This window comes from Pagrus pagrus, assembly GCF_965226575.1.
Source record: "Pagrus pagrus genome assembly, chromosome: 14".
Classification (NCBI taxonomy): Eukaryota; Metazoa; Chordata; class Actinopteri; order Spariformes; family Sparidae; genus Pagrus; species Pagrus pagrus.
Genome location: NC_140198.1, coordinates 21,852,327 through 21,869,015, shown reverse-complemented (window position 1 = coordinate 21,869,015; position 16,689 = coordinate 21,852,327). Strand labels below are relative to the sequence as shown.

Sequence of the window (16,689 nt, the reverse complement as noted above, 5' to 3'; positions counted from 1 at the left end):
CGGTTGATGTCTCGTAAGAACACGCTCATGTCTCCTGAACTCATTAAAAGGAAATGCCTTTTCAAAATGTGCTGTACAAAAGCAGGTACACCGTCTTGCATGTTGATCTTGAGTCCCCCGGTTGAGCCCTGTGACGGAAAGAGAAGACTCCCGACAGACTGAGAGGTAGAGAGCTGCCCCCAGGCACTGCTCCGAGATCAGATTTGCATTTTCACATGTAACAGTTACTGTGGAGGATTTGGTGTCGATAAGCTCAGCTGGGATCCGTGCTTAAAGGGCAGTTTCTACCGGGTCAACCGAGCAGAGGCGGGCTCACGAGGGAATCCTCTGAGAATGTGCATTCATGATCCTCCTGGTCCACGGCGGGCCTTCCTGAAGGGGCGATCTGTCTACGAGAACCGTTTCTTTTTCTTGTTTCATCTCAAAAAATATCACTAAAGGTTCTTTACGTGTAGGGCTCCCTGTTCTAAAAACCCCCATCCTCGATGGCGGACACAGTTTTGGTTTCTCCAAAACCTCTGACAACCATTACATACAAATTTGTCAGCTAGAAAAAGACACACAGAAAGGACACAAAGTCTTTTTTTGTCCACAGTCTCCACAGTGAGGCAGACAAAGAGCACAGTATGGATCATTCACGTCCTTGTGTAGCTGGGGCAGGGGGGGTGGGGGTGTGTGGTTCTTAGTGTGATTTCAGTCTGTCATGACTTTGGGAGGGGCTGTGGCATGCTCCTCTTCCTCTTACTTCTTGGTTGGCTGGCGGTATGCTGCTGTGGCACTCCCCCCTGAGGAGCTGCTGCTCCCATAGCCATTTGCTGCTGCTGCATTTGGTGCTGTAAGAATTGCAACTGTCCGGTGCAGAAGAGAGATGAGAAACAGAACATATCAGAGGGGATTTCAGTGCGAGAACAAGCAACATAATGCATGTTTTTGTCAGTGGAGCTAAGATATGTGTAAGCATCTGCAGCGAGGTTAATGAAAGTGTTGAGCAGACTAACTAGAATCCAGATGTATCTACAGAAGTGGCATGGGTTAGTGAAGCTGAACTTAAGCCTGGTACGACATACAAGAGGAGTGTGCGGAGAAACACAGGAGAGTGGTTAATGGGTTGCAGAGGGGAGGGCGGAGGAAGAGGAGGAGGAGGAAGAGGAGATACAGATTGAGGGCAGGTTGGGGTGTGTTGGGGAGTGAGGCAGGATACAGTCAAGCAGCACCAGTGGTGTCCTGGAGACAAGTCATCGGCTGTGATCCTGGCACAAAACACACATGCAGCTTAGCAACCGCGCTTTCTGCTCGGAGTAAGTCAGCAACTTCAACTGGGCACAACATTTTTTATCTCCTAACACCTCAGGATTCATGCTTACAGTGTGACAGCCTGTCATCTCTAATCTGTCATGATGCAGTCAGCAACAGTTCAACAGTGTGTAGCCTCTGACAATATTTCAGATCCTGTCATCAAACATGCCTCCCAGTTTCCACACGCTGTTAGTTGCTGCCATTGGAAGTGCCGCAAGCTCTGGTGTGTGTGTGGGGCTGCTGGGAGCACTGGGACTGCTGTGATCTTTGTCAGACAACATATTAACCAAACATACAACACAAGATGGAGTGAATGGTGTGGATCTACAACAGAGAAAAATATAATTCCACAAGGTTTTTTGATGAAAATCAGACCTGGGGTGATACAGTTTCAACTTCAACTGATCATTACGAGTTTAAAACAAGCATATGGAATATATTCTCAGATAGTATTTATGATTATTTTCTGTACACAGACAGCTAAATTTAAGACTAGAATTACTGCCTCGTGGTTGTATGCCTCTGCGTACCACTCAAGAGGCTGATTTCAGAACATTTTTTGAATAACATTATGATGTCACAGTGAAGTTGACCTCTGCACTTTGGACAGAAAATGTCATCACATCATAAAATGTCATCATGTATCCTTTTAGACATTTGTGTCAAATGATGTTGCAATTATCATATGAATTGGTGAAATGTTGGTTAACAATGACCTTGCCCTTTGACTCTGACCACCAAAATCTAATGAGTTTATCCCGGAGTCCAAGTGGACATTTGTGCCAGATTTAAAGAAACTGCCTCAAGCTCCTCTTACTATACAGCCTTCACAAGAATTGGACGGACGGACAACCCAAAAACATAATTCATCTAGCCAGGGCTATCGCTGACACGGAGGCATAAAAATAGTAAAGATTAATATTTAAATATGTTTTCATTAGTCTTACATGGTTGGTTATACCAAATTTTTTCAAATTTTCACTTGAAAACACCTGAAATTCAGCTTCCGATGGGCCAAAAATTTTATTTTTATTCTGTGACGTACAGTAGACAATCGTTTGCAAAGCGCTTTTTTGTATTCTATTAAAGGTCACATATTATGCTCATTTTCAGGTTCCTACTTTTATTTCTTGTGGCTACTAGAACATGTTTACATGCTTAAATGTTCAAAAAACACATTATTCCTCTCATACAGTTCATTGCTGCAGCAGCTTTATTTACCCTTTTTCTGAACACTCCATATTAGTGCCTGTGTCTTTACGGCCCCTCTCTCCTGCTCTGATTGGTCAGTTCTCACAGGCCTGAGCAGGCTACCGTCTACCTTGTCTTTGTATCAGCTCTGGAGGTATTTTTGCAGCCGGGCTGTGCTGGGGGCCTGGCTGGATAGTTGTTACATCAGACGCTTACGGAAGTCCTGACAACTCGTTTAATGGGAATACAGGTTTTTCATAGCTCTCCGTGGACTGAACATTTTGATACTACATACGGCATATGAAGCATATATATATTAATTTATTTATGAAAAGAGAGAGTTGCCATATGTAATAGTTTAAAGGTACAATATGTAAGACTTTTAATCTAAAACATTCAAAAATGTACTAAAGTCTTGATGTTAGGTCAAAGACGTCTATGTATGGTGTTGCGGAGATATCTACTGAAGTTTGCACGCTAACCAGCTAGCCCCGGGCCTGAAACTCTTTCTTCCAGCAGTCCAAAGGTCCTGTGCCAGCGATGTAAACACCAACACTCTGGCTAGCTGCACAGCTGACTGGGCCAACAGGCTAACAGTAGCTACAGTTATAAACAGAATACCGTTAGCAGCAGTTACATATTGCACCTTATATGCCTTTTTTTTCTTTTAAATTACTCTCATATTTTAATTTATATAATTTTATTTTTGTACATACGCTTTCAGAATTTCAGACACTGATTCAGCAGTGTGACCCAGGTCTGATGGAAACACTAAACTTACGTGTGTAAAGAAGTTCCTATCTTTTTAAGACTTTAACACAGTGTATAACTGAGTTACTGTAGCACAACACACACCTGCCTGCTAGATAAAGGCGTGGAGAGTTGGCTAATTAAGTCTAGTCTCAGTGACCTACAGACATGTATGTGTGTATACAGATGTTAAAGTTGCTGTATTACTTGGATCTGTGGCTGGTGCTGCTGCTGAAGCCTTGGAGAAGGCAGCGGGGGCCCAGACCCGTCCAGCCCACAGCCCAACTGGGACAGCACTACGGGGGGTAGGAGGAGGGAGAGAGGGAGCCCCAGAGGGTGAGATGTGACGGCCAGAGGGAGAGAAGCAGAAGAGGGAACGCAGTGAAGTATGAAGAGAGAAAAGGCACATGGAGGAAAAAGGGGGATATTGAGGAGTTTGAAGGGGAGGATGGAAGTGGAGTTTCAGCACACAAGGAAAGACATGAAACGAAAGAAAGAGAAAGAGGGAAAGAGCACAGGTAAATGACCGTGTGCATGGGCAATTTTAAAGTGGATTACGCGCAAATAGTATGAATGGGGTGGAAAGGTGTGAGTGAGCAGGACGGGTGGAGAAGGAGGACAGGAAGAAAGTGCAGGAGGGAAAGAAATAAGGGTGGGGGCAAAAAACAGAGGAGGAAAAATAAAAAAAAGAGAATGTAGCAGAGAAGAAGGGGAAGTTGAGTCTCTCCTGTCAGATGTTACATGCTCCACTGAGAGGAACAATGGCTAACTACAGTAAAATGATCATTTACAGAGAACTAATGTACAGTCATTACAATAATGAACACATTAGTAAATCTTCTCTTATTAGTACCAGTTAGTGGCATGGTGTCAATTTGTTTGGTTAATGGACTGAACAAAGAGAAATGTTTGAGAGAACTTTGTGTGGATTTAATGTGTATTTGTGTATGTTTGTGTGTCTGTGTGTGTGTGTGCGTGCGTGTGTGGGAGGGTCATACCTGCTGCCTGTGGAGACATGAAGCCTCCGACTCCCAGGTTGATGACCGCTGTTTGCTGGTTCCCTAAACTTTGATCTGTCCCCTGGTCACCCTGCAAAGATAGTCGAAGGTAACACAAGACAGTGAGGCCATCACACACCTCACACCTGTTCACTGCCATCACAAAATGCTTGGGACTGTGAGTAGAAATGCTTAGCACATACTCAGAGGCACAAAGACAAGTAACACTATAAAAATTAAGTTTTTGGAAACCTCTTGGATGAGAGGTGAATCAGCTGTCAGTCCAGTTGCCTATGATACAGCACTTAGAATTACCATGACCTGGATGACTGAGAACCTTCATCAGCAACACATAACACTGTCCTGACGTAATGAGTTTTGCTTGTAGTCAGCACCTACATGACGTCTGACAGATTGTTACAGACCTGGGGTTTGTATTCACGACAGTGGTGTTGCCCTCAGAAACTGTGGGCGCGCCAAATTTCACAAAATGCCAATTTCTACATAATGTTACTTTCAAAAAGTGGTCTGAAAAGATGATGCTTATTTTGCCAGTCTCATCTGAGTGTTCAGTCACTGGACGGTTATGAGGTGTTTTAACATTTACAGCTGCACTCTGGGCTTGCCTCCTGTAAGTGCTTGCTGATTTGTGAGTCTCAGCAGCGGTCATGGAGTGATATCACTGATTTTCCTGTAAGTCGAGGCTTTGACAGGGTCACCAGAGAAATGTTCAAATTAATTAAAAGTCAAATTTGCCAATACACTTTGGTCATTGACCATACACCCTTGCCCCATGATTTCTTTTTTTTTACACCAATATCTTCCCTTTGGACTTCTGGCCATTCACTGGTCATAAACAATAAAGTGTTGTGATGTCTGTAATGACTGTTGACTGACTTTGGTTCTGTCACAGTGGTCCTTATTTTGTATAACCTTATCAGGATAAGTTGGTCAGTTGTGTTGATAGGTTGGTATATATAGTCTTAGTGTTCTCTTCTGTTTCTCGGTGACAGATTGCTGTGCTTTTGTGACCTCTGAATACTTCAAAATGTGTTACATTTGATTCCAGATGTAGTTCTTGGATAGTTCATAGTTACCTTTTTGTTATTACATTATTAAACTCCAAAATGAGGTTTAGTCCAGCATTATTTGTAATATTCCATTGTCGCTGCTCCAACTACTGAATGTACAAATCCCCATCAAATTATATTATGGTTCTTGTGACTGTGTGTGTGTGTGTGTGTGTGTGTGTGTGTGTGTGTGTCTCACCGTCTCCCCCTGCTGTTGAGGGCTGGAAGTGGCCGACTGACTCTGCTGTGGGGAGAACTGAGACAGCTGCTGCTGCTGCAGAGAGTTAAAGATGAGAGGACCAGTGGGGATCTGGAGATGTAAAACACGAAACCCACCAACAAACAAAAAGCAGGGGCGTAACAGACGAGGAGATGAGGATAAAGGAAGGGTTGGGGATGGAGAGACGACAGGTGTGGGGGGGGGGTGATGCACAAGGGGACAAGAGGAGAGGTTAACGGGAGCATTAACACAGCAATCAAACAACACAAGGTAACGAGACCATTGCCACCATAAGATTATCAGAAGTAGAACAAACTGATAAAGGGTAATCAGGAAAAGGACGTGTGAGGAATCTGAGCTGTGCAGCTGTTTCACACACAGCTCATTGCTATTCCAGGTGTGGTAACACAGGTGCAGGATCAGGACAAGTCAAACAAAGACGCAGTGCATGCTACTGACAGTGTTATACAGACTGACTGGTGCAGTCATACCTGTAGTAGGTTCAGTGGTCTCAACCCAGCACTGCTGTTCAGGCCAAAAGGGCTCCCTGCAACACAAATCACACAGTTAGTCAGCAGACAGAATGATATAGACAGAGATTTTTCCTGTCTATACGAGTTTATGTATGTTTTTTTATTAGAAAAACTGGATTTGAACTTACATTATTAAATTGCACCATTACTGTGCACTGGAAACCTCTTGTGCTTTCCATTTCCATTACACATTTCTGTTCATTTTCTGCAAATGTCTTTTTTCCCCACTTATGACACCCAGCCAGTTCCTTTCTTTGAATTGCTTCTTCAAGGTTTCTCTTTAAATAAAACGACATTTTGGAAGAGTTTTTCCTTAGGGAGGCTGAGCTGAGTCTGGAAATTTTGGGGTAAAAGAGCTAAAATAATGAAGATGTTAACACCTTGTCGGATTCCTGGAGCAGTCAATAAATTACGTGGTGTCGGATCCGTGCATATGCTCTTGTATCTCGCTATCAGAACAACTCTAATTAGGAGTCAGTCATCTGTCTCCACACTGTTCTGAACCAATTACAGTAACTGATATGGGGACGTGGCATTGAAATCTCTTACCAGTCTGTGCTGCTGACTGCATGGTGGGCATCAGCCCTCCAGGTGGCAGGATTCCACTCAGGTTAAGACCCGGACCCAGCATGGGGTTGGAGCCGCTCATCAAGGTCTGAGGACTGCTACACAGGTACAACAGTGCAGGGTGGTCAGGAAAAGCGACGGTGACCAGCAAGTGACAGTCTGGCATGACAGAAGATTCACTCTCTTACCACACGGAGCTGACCACGTTGATGAAATTGAGCCCGGCCGGGTTGGCCATGACCTGCGACGAGGTGGTTCCCGTGGTGATGGACGTGCCCATGGTGGGCAGGGGAATGGTCATGACTGGCAGGGGCTGGCTCAGAGCCAGCTGCTGCTGGGCAAAGGGCGTGAGGAGGGCAGGCTGTGACTGGCTCTGAACCATGGGCGGGTCTGAGGGGGTAGGGGTCACAGAGAGGGGAGCGGAGAGGGAGTCAGCGGGGTGCGGGGTCGAGCACGGCGTGTTGGTCGGTGTGGGCGTGGATGGCTTCGGAGTCCCCGATCCTAAAGTGCCAAAACGGGACAAAACGATTCTTACTTTCAGCAGGTGATTAAGTTTTGTAAGGAAGAGCTTAACATGATGACAATTTATGCTTATTTAGTTAATCTGGGGCTTGATTAGGTGACTAAATGGCTAAATGGTAGAACACACAAGGCTACAGGGAAATGTGCTCATGATGCAATGTGCCTGACATGTTCTGGATACATCCCTCTTTCCTTTTTATTAAGACCTGGAACCTTGCTCAGTTAATTATTCATACTATGCCAAAAAAATAAAAATAAAAACCCAGATCTGGAAAACTTGAGGCTCGAGAAGAGCTGATGTAAGTTGTTCCAGTGCAACTCATTCCCACTACTGTGACTGATGAAAGCGAGCAGCCCAACAGTTAGTCAGACTCGGCTGTACTCACTCTGTGTGGAGCCCATAGGGGAGAGGGAGGCAGGCGACAGCAGGCCCACCTGGCTCAGCTCCATGGAGTGCTTCCTGTTCAGAGACTGGCTTTTGGCTGGAGGGGGCGTAGGACACTTGAGTAGACCACTGGTGGTTTGTGAACTATATGGATTACCTAATTTACAAAAGAAAAAATAGAGGGGTTGAGATTTTTACTGCAAACTTTTCATCATCAAAAACAGGCAGTATTATAGTGAAACAACAAAGGTCAGATATTAAAATATACAGTTTGCCGCTGGGTGGGATCGTTACCCTGTACCTGACCTCGGTATCAGCCAGCAGTCTTAATGCTATCCATGAAAGGAAAAACCCACCTCTGACACTTATGAAGCTGCTAGATTTAATTAAACTATGATGTTTGATGCAGGCCAGAAGTCTTTTTGTTGCCATTCATGGCTTGGTCGCACTCGTTTTCCACCAACCTGTCTTGTCTACTTTGGTTTGTAATGTTCTACAATCTCCAGAATTCATTCAAACTAAGCCCACGAGACAGGGTGTGAATTCGGGCCCTTCAGTTCTGAAATATTAGACCATAGATGGCAACAGCAAGAGATTTCCTTTTACCATTTTCCCCTATTTCTCTGTCTGTTTCCTAAATACTGCTGTCAGAAATCCTGTAGGGCCACAACATGTTAGTGCTTATTGTTTGTGAGGTGTACCTGAGGAGCTGCCGCCTGATCCTGAAGGCAGTTTGATAGGAGGGGGTCGGTGCTTCACCCCTTTTCCCAAAACAGACGTCTGGACCAGTGGAGAAATACCATCACCCTGCAATTGACATTTAGCACAGTTTGTTAGCCACCATGCGTCACAGCAACATAGTTAATCTTTAACTCAGTGTGCTCATTACGCTTAATATACTTAACTCTAAAAATAAATGTTAATTTTATGAAGGAAATATCAAAAAAGGTTAAGATGAAGCCTCCCCAATCATTCAAAACATTGTTTCCTCCATCCATGCCAGGCAGTACTCACCTCATCTTTGCTGGGGGAGGGAGGCCCCTGTCCCACGCTGCCTGAGTTATGGGACATCTTGACCTGACACTTTACGTCTCTCTCATACACTCCTTTGTACTGAGTGAGAAACCTATAAAACAGACATCACACAAAATGTACTCTCCATGCTCTCCAACTGCATAAATACTGTGTGTTTGACAGGATTGGTAACTCACCGGTCTGCATCGATCTTTGAGCCTATGAGGAAGCTGTGAATGACACAAAAGAGGCCGTGAATTCAGAGCAGCGTTTCAAATTAAGTTGTGGATGCTGAATTTGTCTCACAGATTGTCCTTACGGGGGATGTATGAGCTTTAGGTCTGTGCTGTCCTCCTCTGCTTTTGGTTCTTTAGCACAGTAGATCTTCCCATACACCAGCGGGTCTCCCATCGACTGGAAGATAGACACCTTGGTCCTCTGGGCTTGGCCCCCCACCTCACACTCAAACGTGTAGTCATCTACAACTTCCTGCGCAACAAAGTGAACAAAGACAGCTGAGTGGGAGAGCATGCAGCATCGAGCTTAGTGGTGTCATGTTGAAACATACTTGTAAGATAAAGTGTGCAACAAAATTGTCCTTTTCAGTCCTATTTTATTACTTTTGTTTAGCTTTTCCTCTAGATATTAGCATGTTTTTAAATGTATTTATCTATTTATGGTAAATTGTCTAATGACGTTTGTTTTTGGCTCCTGTAGTGAGAGAAATGTTATAGAACCGTGGCAGTACAAGTCTAAACGGACTGTTGGAAAAAGTGTTGCTAAAGTGGATTCCGTGAATATTTTTTACTTTGTCCACAATCTCAGAAAAGGAAGAGGATGATGAGGAAAACGGGCTGGCTAAATAAGCTTTCTAAGCTAGCTAATGTTACAAACCAGCGGAGAGGGAGGCCATAAATGTTTATATCCTCTCATCCATGAGTAGATGCAGCTTCCTTCTGCAACGTGATTCAGTTAGCTGGCAGAGATCGGTAGAAAGAAAATAGTTCTAAAATGAAATGCTCACAACAAGCTCTGTGGAGTATCTTGTGTAATTGGGTTATAATTTCTGAAAAGAAACACTGCTGTTGAGTTTTTCCAATGTACTTTTTTATGCTTTGAGCACCACAAACTGTGAGTGCCATCTAGTTCCGTTATATTTCAGAGAAGTCAGACATCTCTACGGCAGATATCTCTAAAACTATGCAACTCACAACAAAACAATCTAAATCAGGGCCTACCAGGAATCCTAGCACCATTTTGCATCTTAACAGTACAATAAAATACAGTACAATACTATATAATACAATAGGTGTTGGCCATTTACACATGGTCCACCATTAAGCTTCAGTTTTTGTCCTCCAAGGGGAAAAGTTTGGGCAGCACTACAGGTAAGAGGAAAAATAAGTATTTATGATTTGGGGGTGAACTGGCCTTGCCTTGAGACTTTGCCTGTGCACAGCACCACCTGTTTTACATTCTAGCACCCAGAAATAATTACCCTTTGTCTCACTGACTGGGATGAAGTACACTGGAAATATGCAAAAAAGAGTCCAGCACCATTTATAGACAGAAACAATGTCCCTGACACGGTCTACGTGCAGACAAGTATGGTCTCTTTTTTTCCCAGAGTAGCAGAAGCATGTGTGAAATTCAGAACTGTTCCACACCTAAGACATTTTTGTGGTTCATCAAAAATCTATTTTCTTTGAAGGTTAATCACTCATTTTCTGACTAAGAGGCAGTGTGGTCATTTGCACAATGCAGGGAGGCAACAAGGTCCCATTTCATTGTTTTCTATGTAGGATTAAATAATTACACCAATAACAACCCCTGCCTGTTACTAAGAGCAAATAGCCAACATTGATCTGTATCATCGAGTGTTAAGGCTCCTGTCACACTTACCTCAGGAGGCCAGATCACAGTAGTGGGCTGAGAGTCCTCCAACTGCAGAGACTTCTCCACCACGGCATACTTTTCCACCTAGAGCAACACACAAACAAGTCCATTCGTGGTGTTATGCCCTACAATATAACTGGCAGATTAGAGTTGAGTGGGTTTAAAGTGGTGCTGGCTCAAGTGTGTAAGTAACCGTGTTATAGAGGAGCAGTTGAGCTACTTACATCAATTTCCTTCGGTACGGTTAGTTGGCAGTTGCTCTGCTTCCACATGTCAACACACTGCAGGCGATGACAGCCGAGAAACAGCAGAGAAAAACAAAAAGCGGCATGAGCAAAAACGAATGAGAGAGAACTGTGACAGCATTCAGTGACCTATACTAAAGTGGGTTACGAGGTGTGTTTCTGAATAGTAGTAAACAATAAATGGAAAAGAGGCAGAGATGAAAAACCAGCTTGCTTTTACCTATTATTTTAACTTGGCTGAACACAATCGTGGGAAGCAAGTTTCAAGTTTCATTTCAGTGTGATTAATGCTTTTATAGATAGACAGGTGGGTGGACAAACAGGCAAATCATTTTCTTTTTTCTTTTTTATCAAATAGTAAAAAAGCCTGTTCTGGAGCACGACACTCGAGTATGATGGCAACTGTAGGATGACACATTCACAATTTCTGCAGGATCAAGGTAACTGATGAATTACCGCTATCACGAGGCAAACAAATGTGTTTACAATGAAAGCTAGTTTAGCTTGAGTCAAGTAAAGAGGACTGGATATCGAACCACAGCAGCCTACTTTTCGAGTGCTGGTTCTAGACAGATCAGTTCAGAAAACAGATGTTCACTCGAGATTCAGCAGCTTCTTCTTACTCAGTTTCACCCCGTGTTGGCGGTAAGAGGACGGTGAGCTCACCTCGATCTCAAATACAGAGATTTCACTGAGGGACCGTCAACAAATTACCGCTTGAATAAAGTTTCATGTGTTTGTGTTTTAGTGCTCCTTCTATTTATATTAATATTTTTAGCTGCCATTTCATGTGACCCACCTGTTGGTATCTGTTCACTGATCATAGTGATATAAGCAGTCTTCTTTTACGTCATCATTTTTGTTTTCACTTTTCCTATCAGGCTCTGTGCCCTTTTCTGTCCCTTCTTTTTGTCTTTTTGTCTGCCCTCAAATTATTAAGCAAAAAGCGGAATCCTGATTTGACGCTGCGCAGGACACACACGTATAGTTTTTTTCCCCATCTTATTAACTCATTGGTATGCTGACTACTTACGTTTCCGATCTTTGAGATCTTCAGGTCTATGACAGGAGCAGGTTTCCTCTCCTTTCTCCTCTGTAGGTAGTCGTACAGTCGTAGCTGCGGTGGCATGGGCAGGTGGGACAGCTCCTGCTGCCTGTTCAGCGCAGCTCGAGAGTGCCTCTTGAAACACCTATAATGCAAAAAAAGAACTGTCTTGTAATGATCAAGGCTTTTGCTTCATTCACTGACTCATTCACGGTCACAAAGCTTTCATTTTCACATCTTAAGAAAAACATTCATAAATGATTTTTTTCCCCTGGCATGACTGAATTCAAAGTAAGCTGACTGGAGAGTGTTTGAGTGGGTACAGTACCGTTTCATAGAGCGAGTGTTCATTTTCTGTTTGTTGTAGAGCAGGCGGTTGGCTGTGCAGGTGACAGAAATGGAGGGGTCCAGGCACAGAGGTTCAGCTGTGGCCAAAATCAACTGACTCTCCAGCTGTAATTTGTCATCCTAAGGAAAGAAACACAGACGCTTCAGAAAACACCTGTGCAATGTGCTGCAGCTAAAAGGACTCAAGACACACTGAGAAGGATTGTCTACTATTATGGTCAAGTAAATTTGTATTCGCTGAAGCAATGTAGATGTATTTCACTGGAAAGAAATTAACGCTTTCTAAAAAACATCAAAATAATTAGAATTTGCTGCAAAAACAGTGCAGTATCTAAATACACGAGCTAGTAAACATGAAGCTTTACCTGTGTCCACTTGTGGTGGTCACTGGTCATGGCATGGACATCACAGATCAGAGTCTGCAGGGCAAAATGACCATGATTCCAGGTCAGTATCAATCTTACGCAAACAGTATCAAGTATTTTTATTAGCTTGCATAAGAGAGGTTCTGCACTTATTGTACTGGTTTACCTGCATGGTTGGCCGCAGCAGGATGTGTCTGCTCTGATAGGTGGGCATCTTGGTATTCCCAGACTGCCTGTAGTCTCTCACCTCTACTATTACACAGCCACAGTGGAAGATGTTCACCTGAGAAACATTGCAAATGAGGATGTCAACTCACAGACAACACAAAAAGGGAGATTACTAACAAAGAAGCAACAACTTATTAAAAATAGAAGAGTCCTGTTCTCTTCACGCATTTAAGACATTAATTCGTAACGTGACTGGTGCATGCGTTACTGTAACCTCACATTCAGATCACTTTTAACTTACAGTGTTTTCAGACTTGTAGTTTGTTTGCTTTGCTCAGATTCGGGGACTACTCTGATACAATTGTCCCGTGGTGTGTTTACATGTCAAAATTCAGAAGTGCTCCAAACGTTGTTAACAGATGCCATGTGAGAGCAAGCTGTTCTCTCACTGGTGAGAAATTTCTTAAGGAGATTTTCCTCAAATGCTTCCTCTTCTTCCTCTTTTACTTCTTCATTATTAAGCATCAGAAGAGTTTGCCATTGAGGATGGGCTTTAATGTGTGCATACCAGCAATCAACTGCATGACAATTGTTCTTTAGATGGTGCATTGGGTAAACTTGATTCGATTTTCTTTAATCATCAGAAAATGCACGAGCCGGTTTATTTGGATGGTGGGGTTGATTGGGTTCTGACTGGAAACAATCAACAAATTGCCAGATTACGAGTGGAAGCGAGCCGAGACCACCCTCTCTAGGCGATCTCGGCCCGCCTGTTTTGCCCTGCATCCAAGTGTGACTGCTGTGTTTGCATATGCTCAAATGAACTGGACCTCGGGGTGAAAAACGCTCCAGGTTTCAAAACAACTGCTCCAAACAAGCTGGATGGGAATACGTCCTTACATTTACTCTTTCTCTCTTTTTCTCCTCTCTTGTGGTATTTCCTGGAAGTCTTAAAAGCAGAATGTGTTTGTGGTAGCTTTATATATTATATAGAGAGTTATCTCTATATTATATTTGTATATCCACTTATAACTCCTATCATTAAGGATTTGTGTGTGTTTGACTCCAATCTCAATAAAATGTTAAAACAAATGAAAAAAAAATCAAAATCTTCTAAATGATTTATGCAAGCACGTACGTACTTCTGTACATGTACATATGTGCACACAAACCTGTGATTTCTCCAAGAGATCCACCAGAATTGGAGGCAACTCCTCAGCATCTAGGTACTCCAGTAGTTCTCCTTCTTCATATGGCAGACGGATGGTTTCAGAATCTAGGAAGCGACACAAAGGAGGAATGTTGCAGATGAGACTATTGTGGTACACAGTTTAGAACTGGTTCAGCTGGTATTTGCTTCATCATCTCCTCTTACCAGATCCATTTTTGCCCCTGAGCATTAAAGAATAGCCTTCATTCCCAGGGTACAAGTTGACCACCAGACATGACACGGACTCCTGAGACACCAGCTTCTCCAGTAGATTCACATTTCTCCTCAAATTCTTCAGAAAAACAATGAACAAATAAAGTGCACGTAAGATACAGATCCTTCATATTAGCAACAGAAATCTCACATGGCTATAACAATGCCAACTCGATGTGAGAAATATATGTTTGTACAGCTTTCCACCCACATTTACCTCAAGTTTAAGCTGTTCGGTAGCAGTTTAATACGCTTTTCTAAAAGAAAACTGAACAGACGAGGAACATTTATTTGTTTTATAAAATCAAATTTATGATCTGCCAGTGCACAGATATGTTGGCCTATTATAGAATTTTATAGCAAATTATTAACAAGCAGTAGTGATTGCTTGCAAGACTTTGGTGGATGTGGACCTTATATTCTCACTGTTGATATGCAGTATTTACAATTTATGGTTTGGGCAAAGTCTAGGTTAATTTAACGCCATTTTCACGCATGAATTTGACAGTATTACACAAATAACAAATACATCTAGACAATTTTAGTTGTCCATTGCAGTTTATGAACAATAAACAAAACAGGAGCTGAATTTCACATTATGTTCTGAACCCATTACTAATTAAAAAAAACACGCACTGTTTCAGAACTGTTCAGATACCCTGTACATGGCCTGTTTAGAAATCACTATCAGTTTTAATCCCCACAGATCTAATACTTCCCACTCATTCCTGCATTTACTGTACACCGGTAATTATCTAGTCATAACTGAGAGTCGAGTTGCACAATCACACAAACCTTCAACTCTGGCTCTTTCTCACATTCCTCCATGTACAGCTCATAGAGCTTCTGATACAAACTCTTCCTCCCGCCGGATGAAATTCGTCTTTTGGCTGGTCGCTGTCGAGCACTTTCAACAATGTACTGAGTAACAGATGACACACTGTATTAATGCATGTATATATTGGGTGCACGGGGACACACGTGAGAACAAGCTATTAACTCATCTTCCTGCAACGCATAAGATCGAAGTGACAGCTTTTTTACCTCGGCTCGATCCAATGCATATTCCAAAACTTGTTGCTTTAGGGAATCAGGGCAGAAAATGAGACAGATCAGTCACAATGGGAACTTGCAGATTAAGAGTGAATGGATCAAGCAGTGCAATTCCTACTGAGGATTCTGGTTGGATGCTTTATCATGTATAAAACTTCACTGAGAATATACACTACATATGCAGAGACACACGACCTCAGTGAGATTAAACTTACCATTGTGGTCCACCGCCAGCTGCAAGGCGAGTGACGGTAGACGATGCTGTCCTTTCTGCCCCACACTGTCACCTTCTTATAGTGACCATTCACACCCTGCACAGCAACACAGCAGACGAAACGTTACTGCAAGCAGCACGGGCCAAAGACAACACAGCTGACACATAAATGAACACAGATGCTCTCCGTGTGGCTGGCAGGTTATTGGGAGAAGCACCGATGCCAAATAGGCTGGCTGGCACTCAGTCAGATGCCACACACAAACAGCTAAGAAGACTGGCGAGCCAAACAGTTTCATCCAAGTTGTTTCATCCTCTGCTTATATTTCAAACGCGCCTGCAAAGTAAATGAATGCACAGCGCGCCTCAGAGTCGATAAAACTGTGTAGCTCGGGTTAGTGAACTCCAGTGACTGCGAGCCCAGTGGAGAGAGTGGCTGAATAGCAACAAGCTCGTTGATGCCTGACCGTTGAGGCTAACGCGGCTAGCGTTAGCATGCTAGCTTGTTCCTAGTGGGCAAGCTGTAAGTTACCAGCAACGCTAACGATGTTACGTCGTCCGAGACGCAAGGCGACAAAGCGACGTCAATCTCGGCGAGCAGGATGGACTTGCCTTCTGGATTGCATAGCGGTCGACTGTAGCTCCGATGCGAGAAAACGAAATGAAATTGAAATATCGGTGTCTTCATTGAAAAAAAGTCGGAGCAGCAGCCATTTTCTTCCAGTGTGACAACAACAGCTAAACTTCCGGTTTGGGCAGCGGTGGGCGGAGCCACGCTAAGTGCCTGCTTTACTACTGATGCTTGGTGATAGATGGCTGCTGGATGAACACAACTTTCTGCACTGTGTCTGTGAAATAACAGGCTGGACTCTTCCTCAGGGAGGATGTTCACATTTCTGCACTATGTTCAGCTCTTTTTCTGTTACTTCTTCTCAGCAACAGTTTGAAACTGCTTCTTAACTGAAGCAATTAGCCCACACAAATCAATATCTTTTACTGTAAGCATACATTATGATAGTATTTGATATTAGTAAAACAACAACAACAACAACAACAAGGTAAGTAAACTAACACACACATTATAGTCCTTAGTAAGAAACAGTTTCAGATATGGGTTTACCGTGTGCTCATTTATTCATGCTAATTTCAGTAAATTGTTTGTGTAAATGTGCAGAGTTAAAGCACAATATCACCTGAATCCGGCTCCATTACCCAATCTTGTTGTGTCTTGAAGTATAGGCTTGGGCGATATCCAAAATGTTATGTCACACAAGGCTATATCAAATAACGATATAGATGATATTATCTATAATATATAATTACTGACAGAACTGTAACAATAACAGAATACCTCCAATATTTGGTGTAGCCAGCTGTCACTGGCCC

General features: G+C 43.0%; 1 protein-coding gene across 3 annotated transcripts; it reads right to left on the bottom strand.

Moving 5' to 3' along the window:
- Window positions 1–73: 73 nt before the first annotated feature.
- supt20 (SPT20 homolog, SAGA complex component) lies at window positions 74–16,046 on the bottom strand. 3 transcript variants are annotated; one of them, XM_084373490.1, is made up of 24 exons: window positions 15,916–16,046; window positions 15,305–15,400; window positions 15,081–15,116; window positions 14,832–14,957; window positions 13,989–14,115; window positions 13,786–13,889; window positions 12,612–12,728; window positions 12,446–12,499; window positions 12,061–12,200; window positions 11,721–11,877; window positions 10,667–10,723; window positions 10,449–10,526; window positions 8,866–9,035; window positions 8,744–8,776; window positions 8,547–8,658; window positions 8,234–8,339; window positions 7,534–7,689; window positions 6,814–7,126; window positions 6,608–6,723; window positions 6,017–6,072; window positions 5,505–5,615; window positions 4,236–4,326; window positions 3,445–3,533; window positions 74–848 (listed from the first exon to the last, which is right to left on the bottom strand). In XM_084373490.1, the coding sequence occupies exons 2-24, from the start codon at window positions 15,305–15,307 to the stop codon at window positions 702–704; spliced, it is 2,499 nt and encodes an 832-aa protein (XP_084229616.1). In that variant the 5' UTR covers window positions 15,308–15,400; window positions 15,916–16,046; the 3' UTR covers window positions 74–701. The 3 variants fall into 3 exon arrangements, with proteins under 3 accessions (XP_084229616.1, XP_084229618.1, XP_084229617.1); XM_084373491.1 differs by lacking the exon at window positions 74–848 and adding an exon at window positions 859–1,561; XM_084373492.1 differs by lacking the exon at window positions 3,445–3,533.
- Window positions 16,047–16,689: the final 643 nt, after the last annotated feature.

Coding starts and splice junctions, on each gene's coding strand:
- supt20 (XM_084373490.1), bottom strand. Junction 8,659..8,743: donor TCAAAGATCGATGCAGACCG/GTGAGTTACCAA, acceptor TCTGTTTTATAG/GTTTCTCACTCAGTACAAAG. Junction 5,616..6,016: donor GACCACTGAACCTACTACAG/GTATGACTGCAC, acceptor TTACATCTCCAG/ATCCCCACTGGTCCTCTCAT.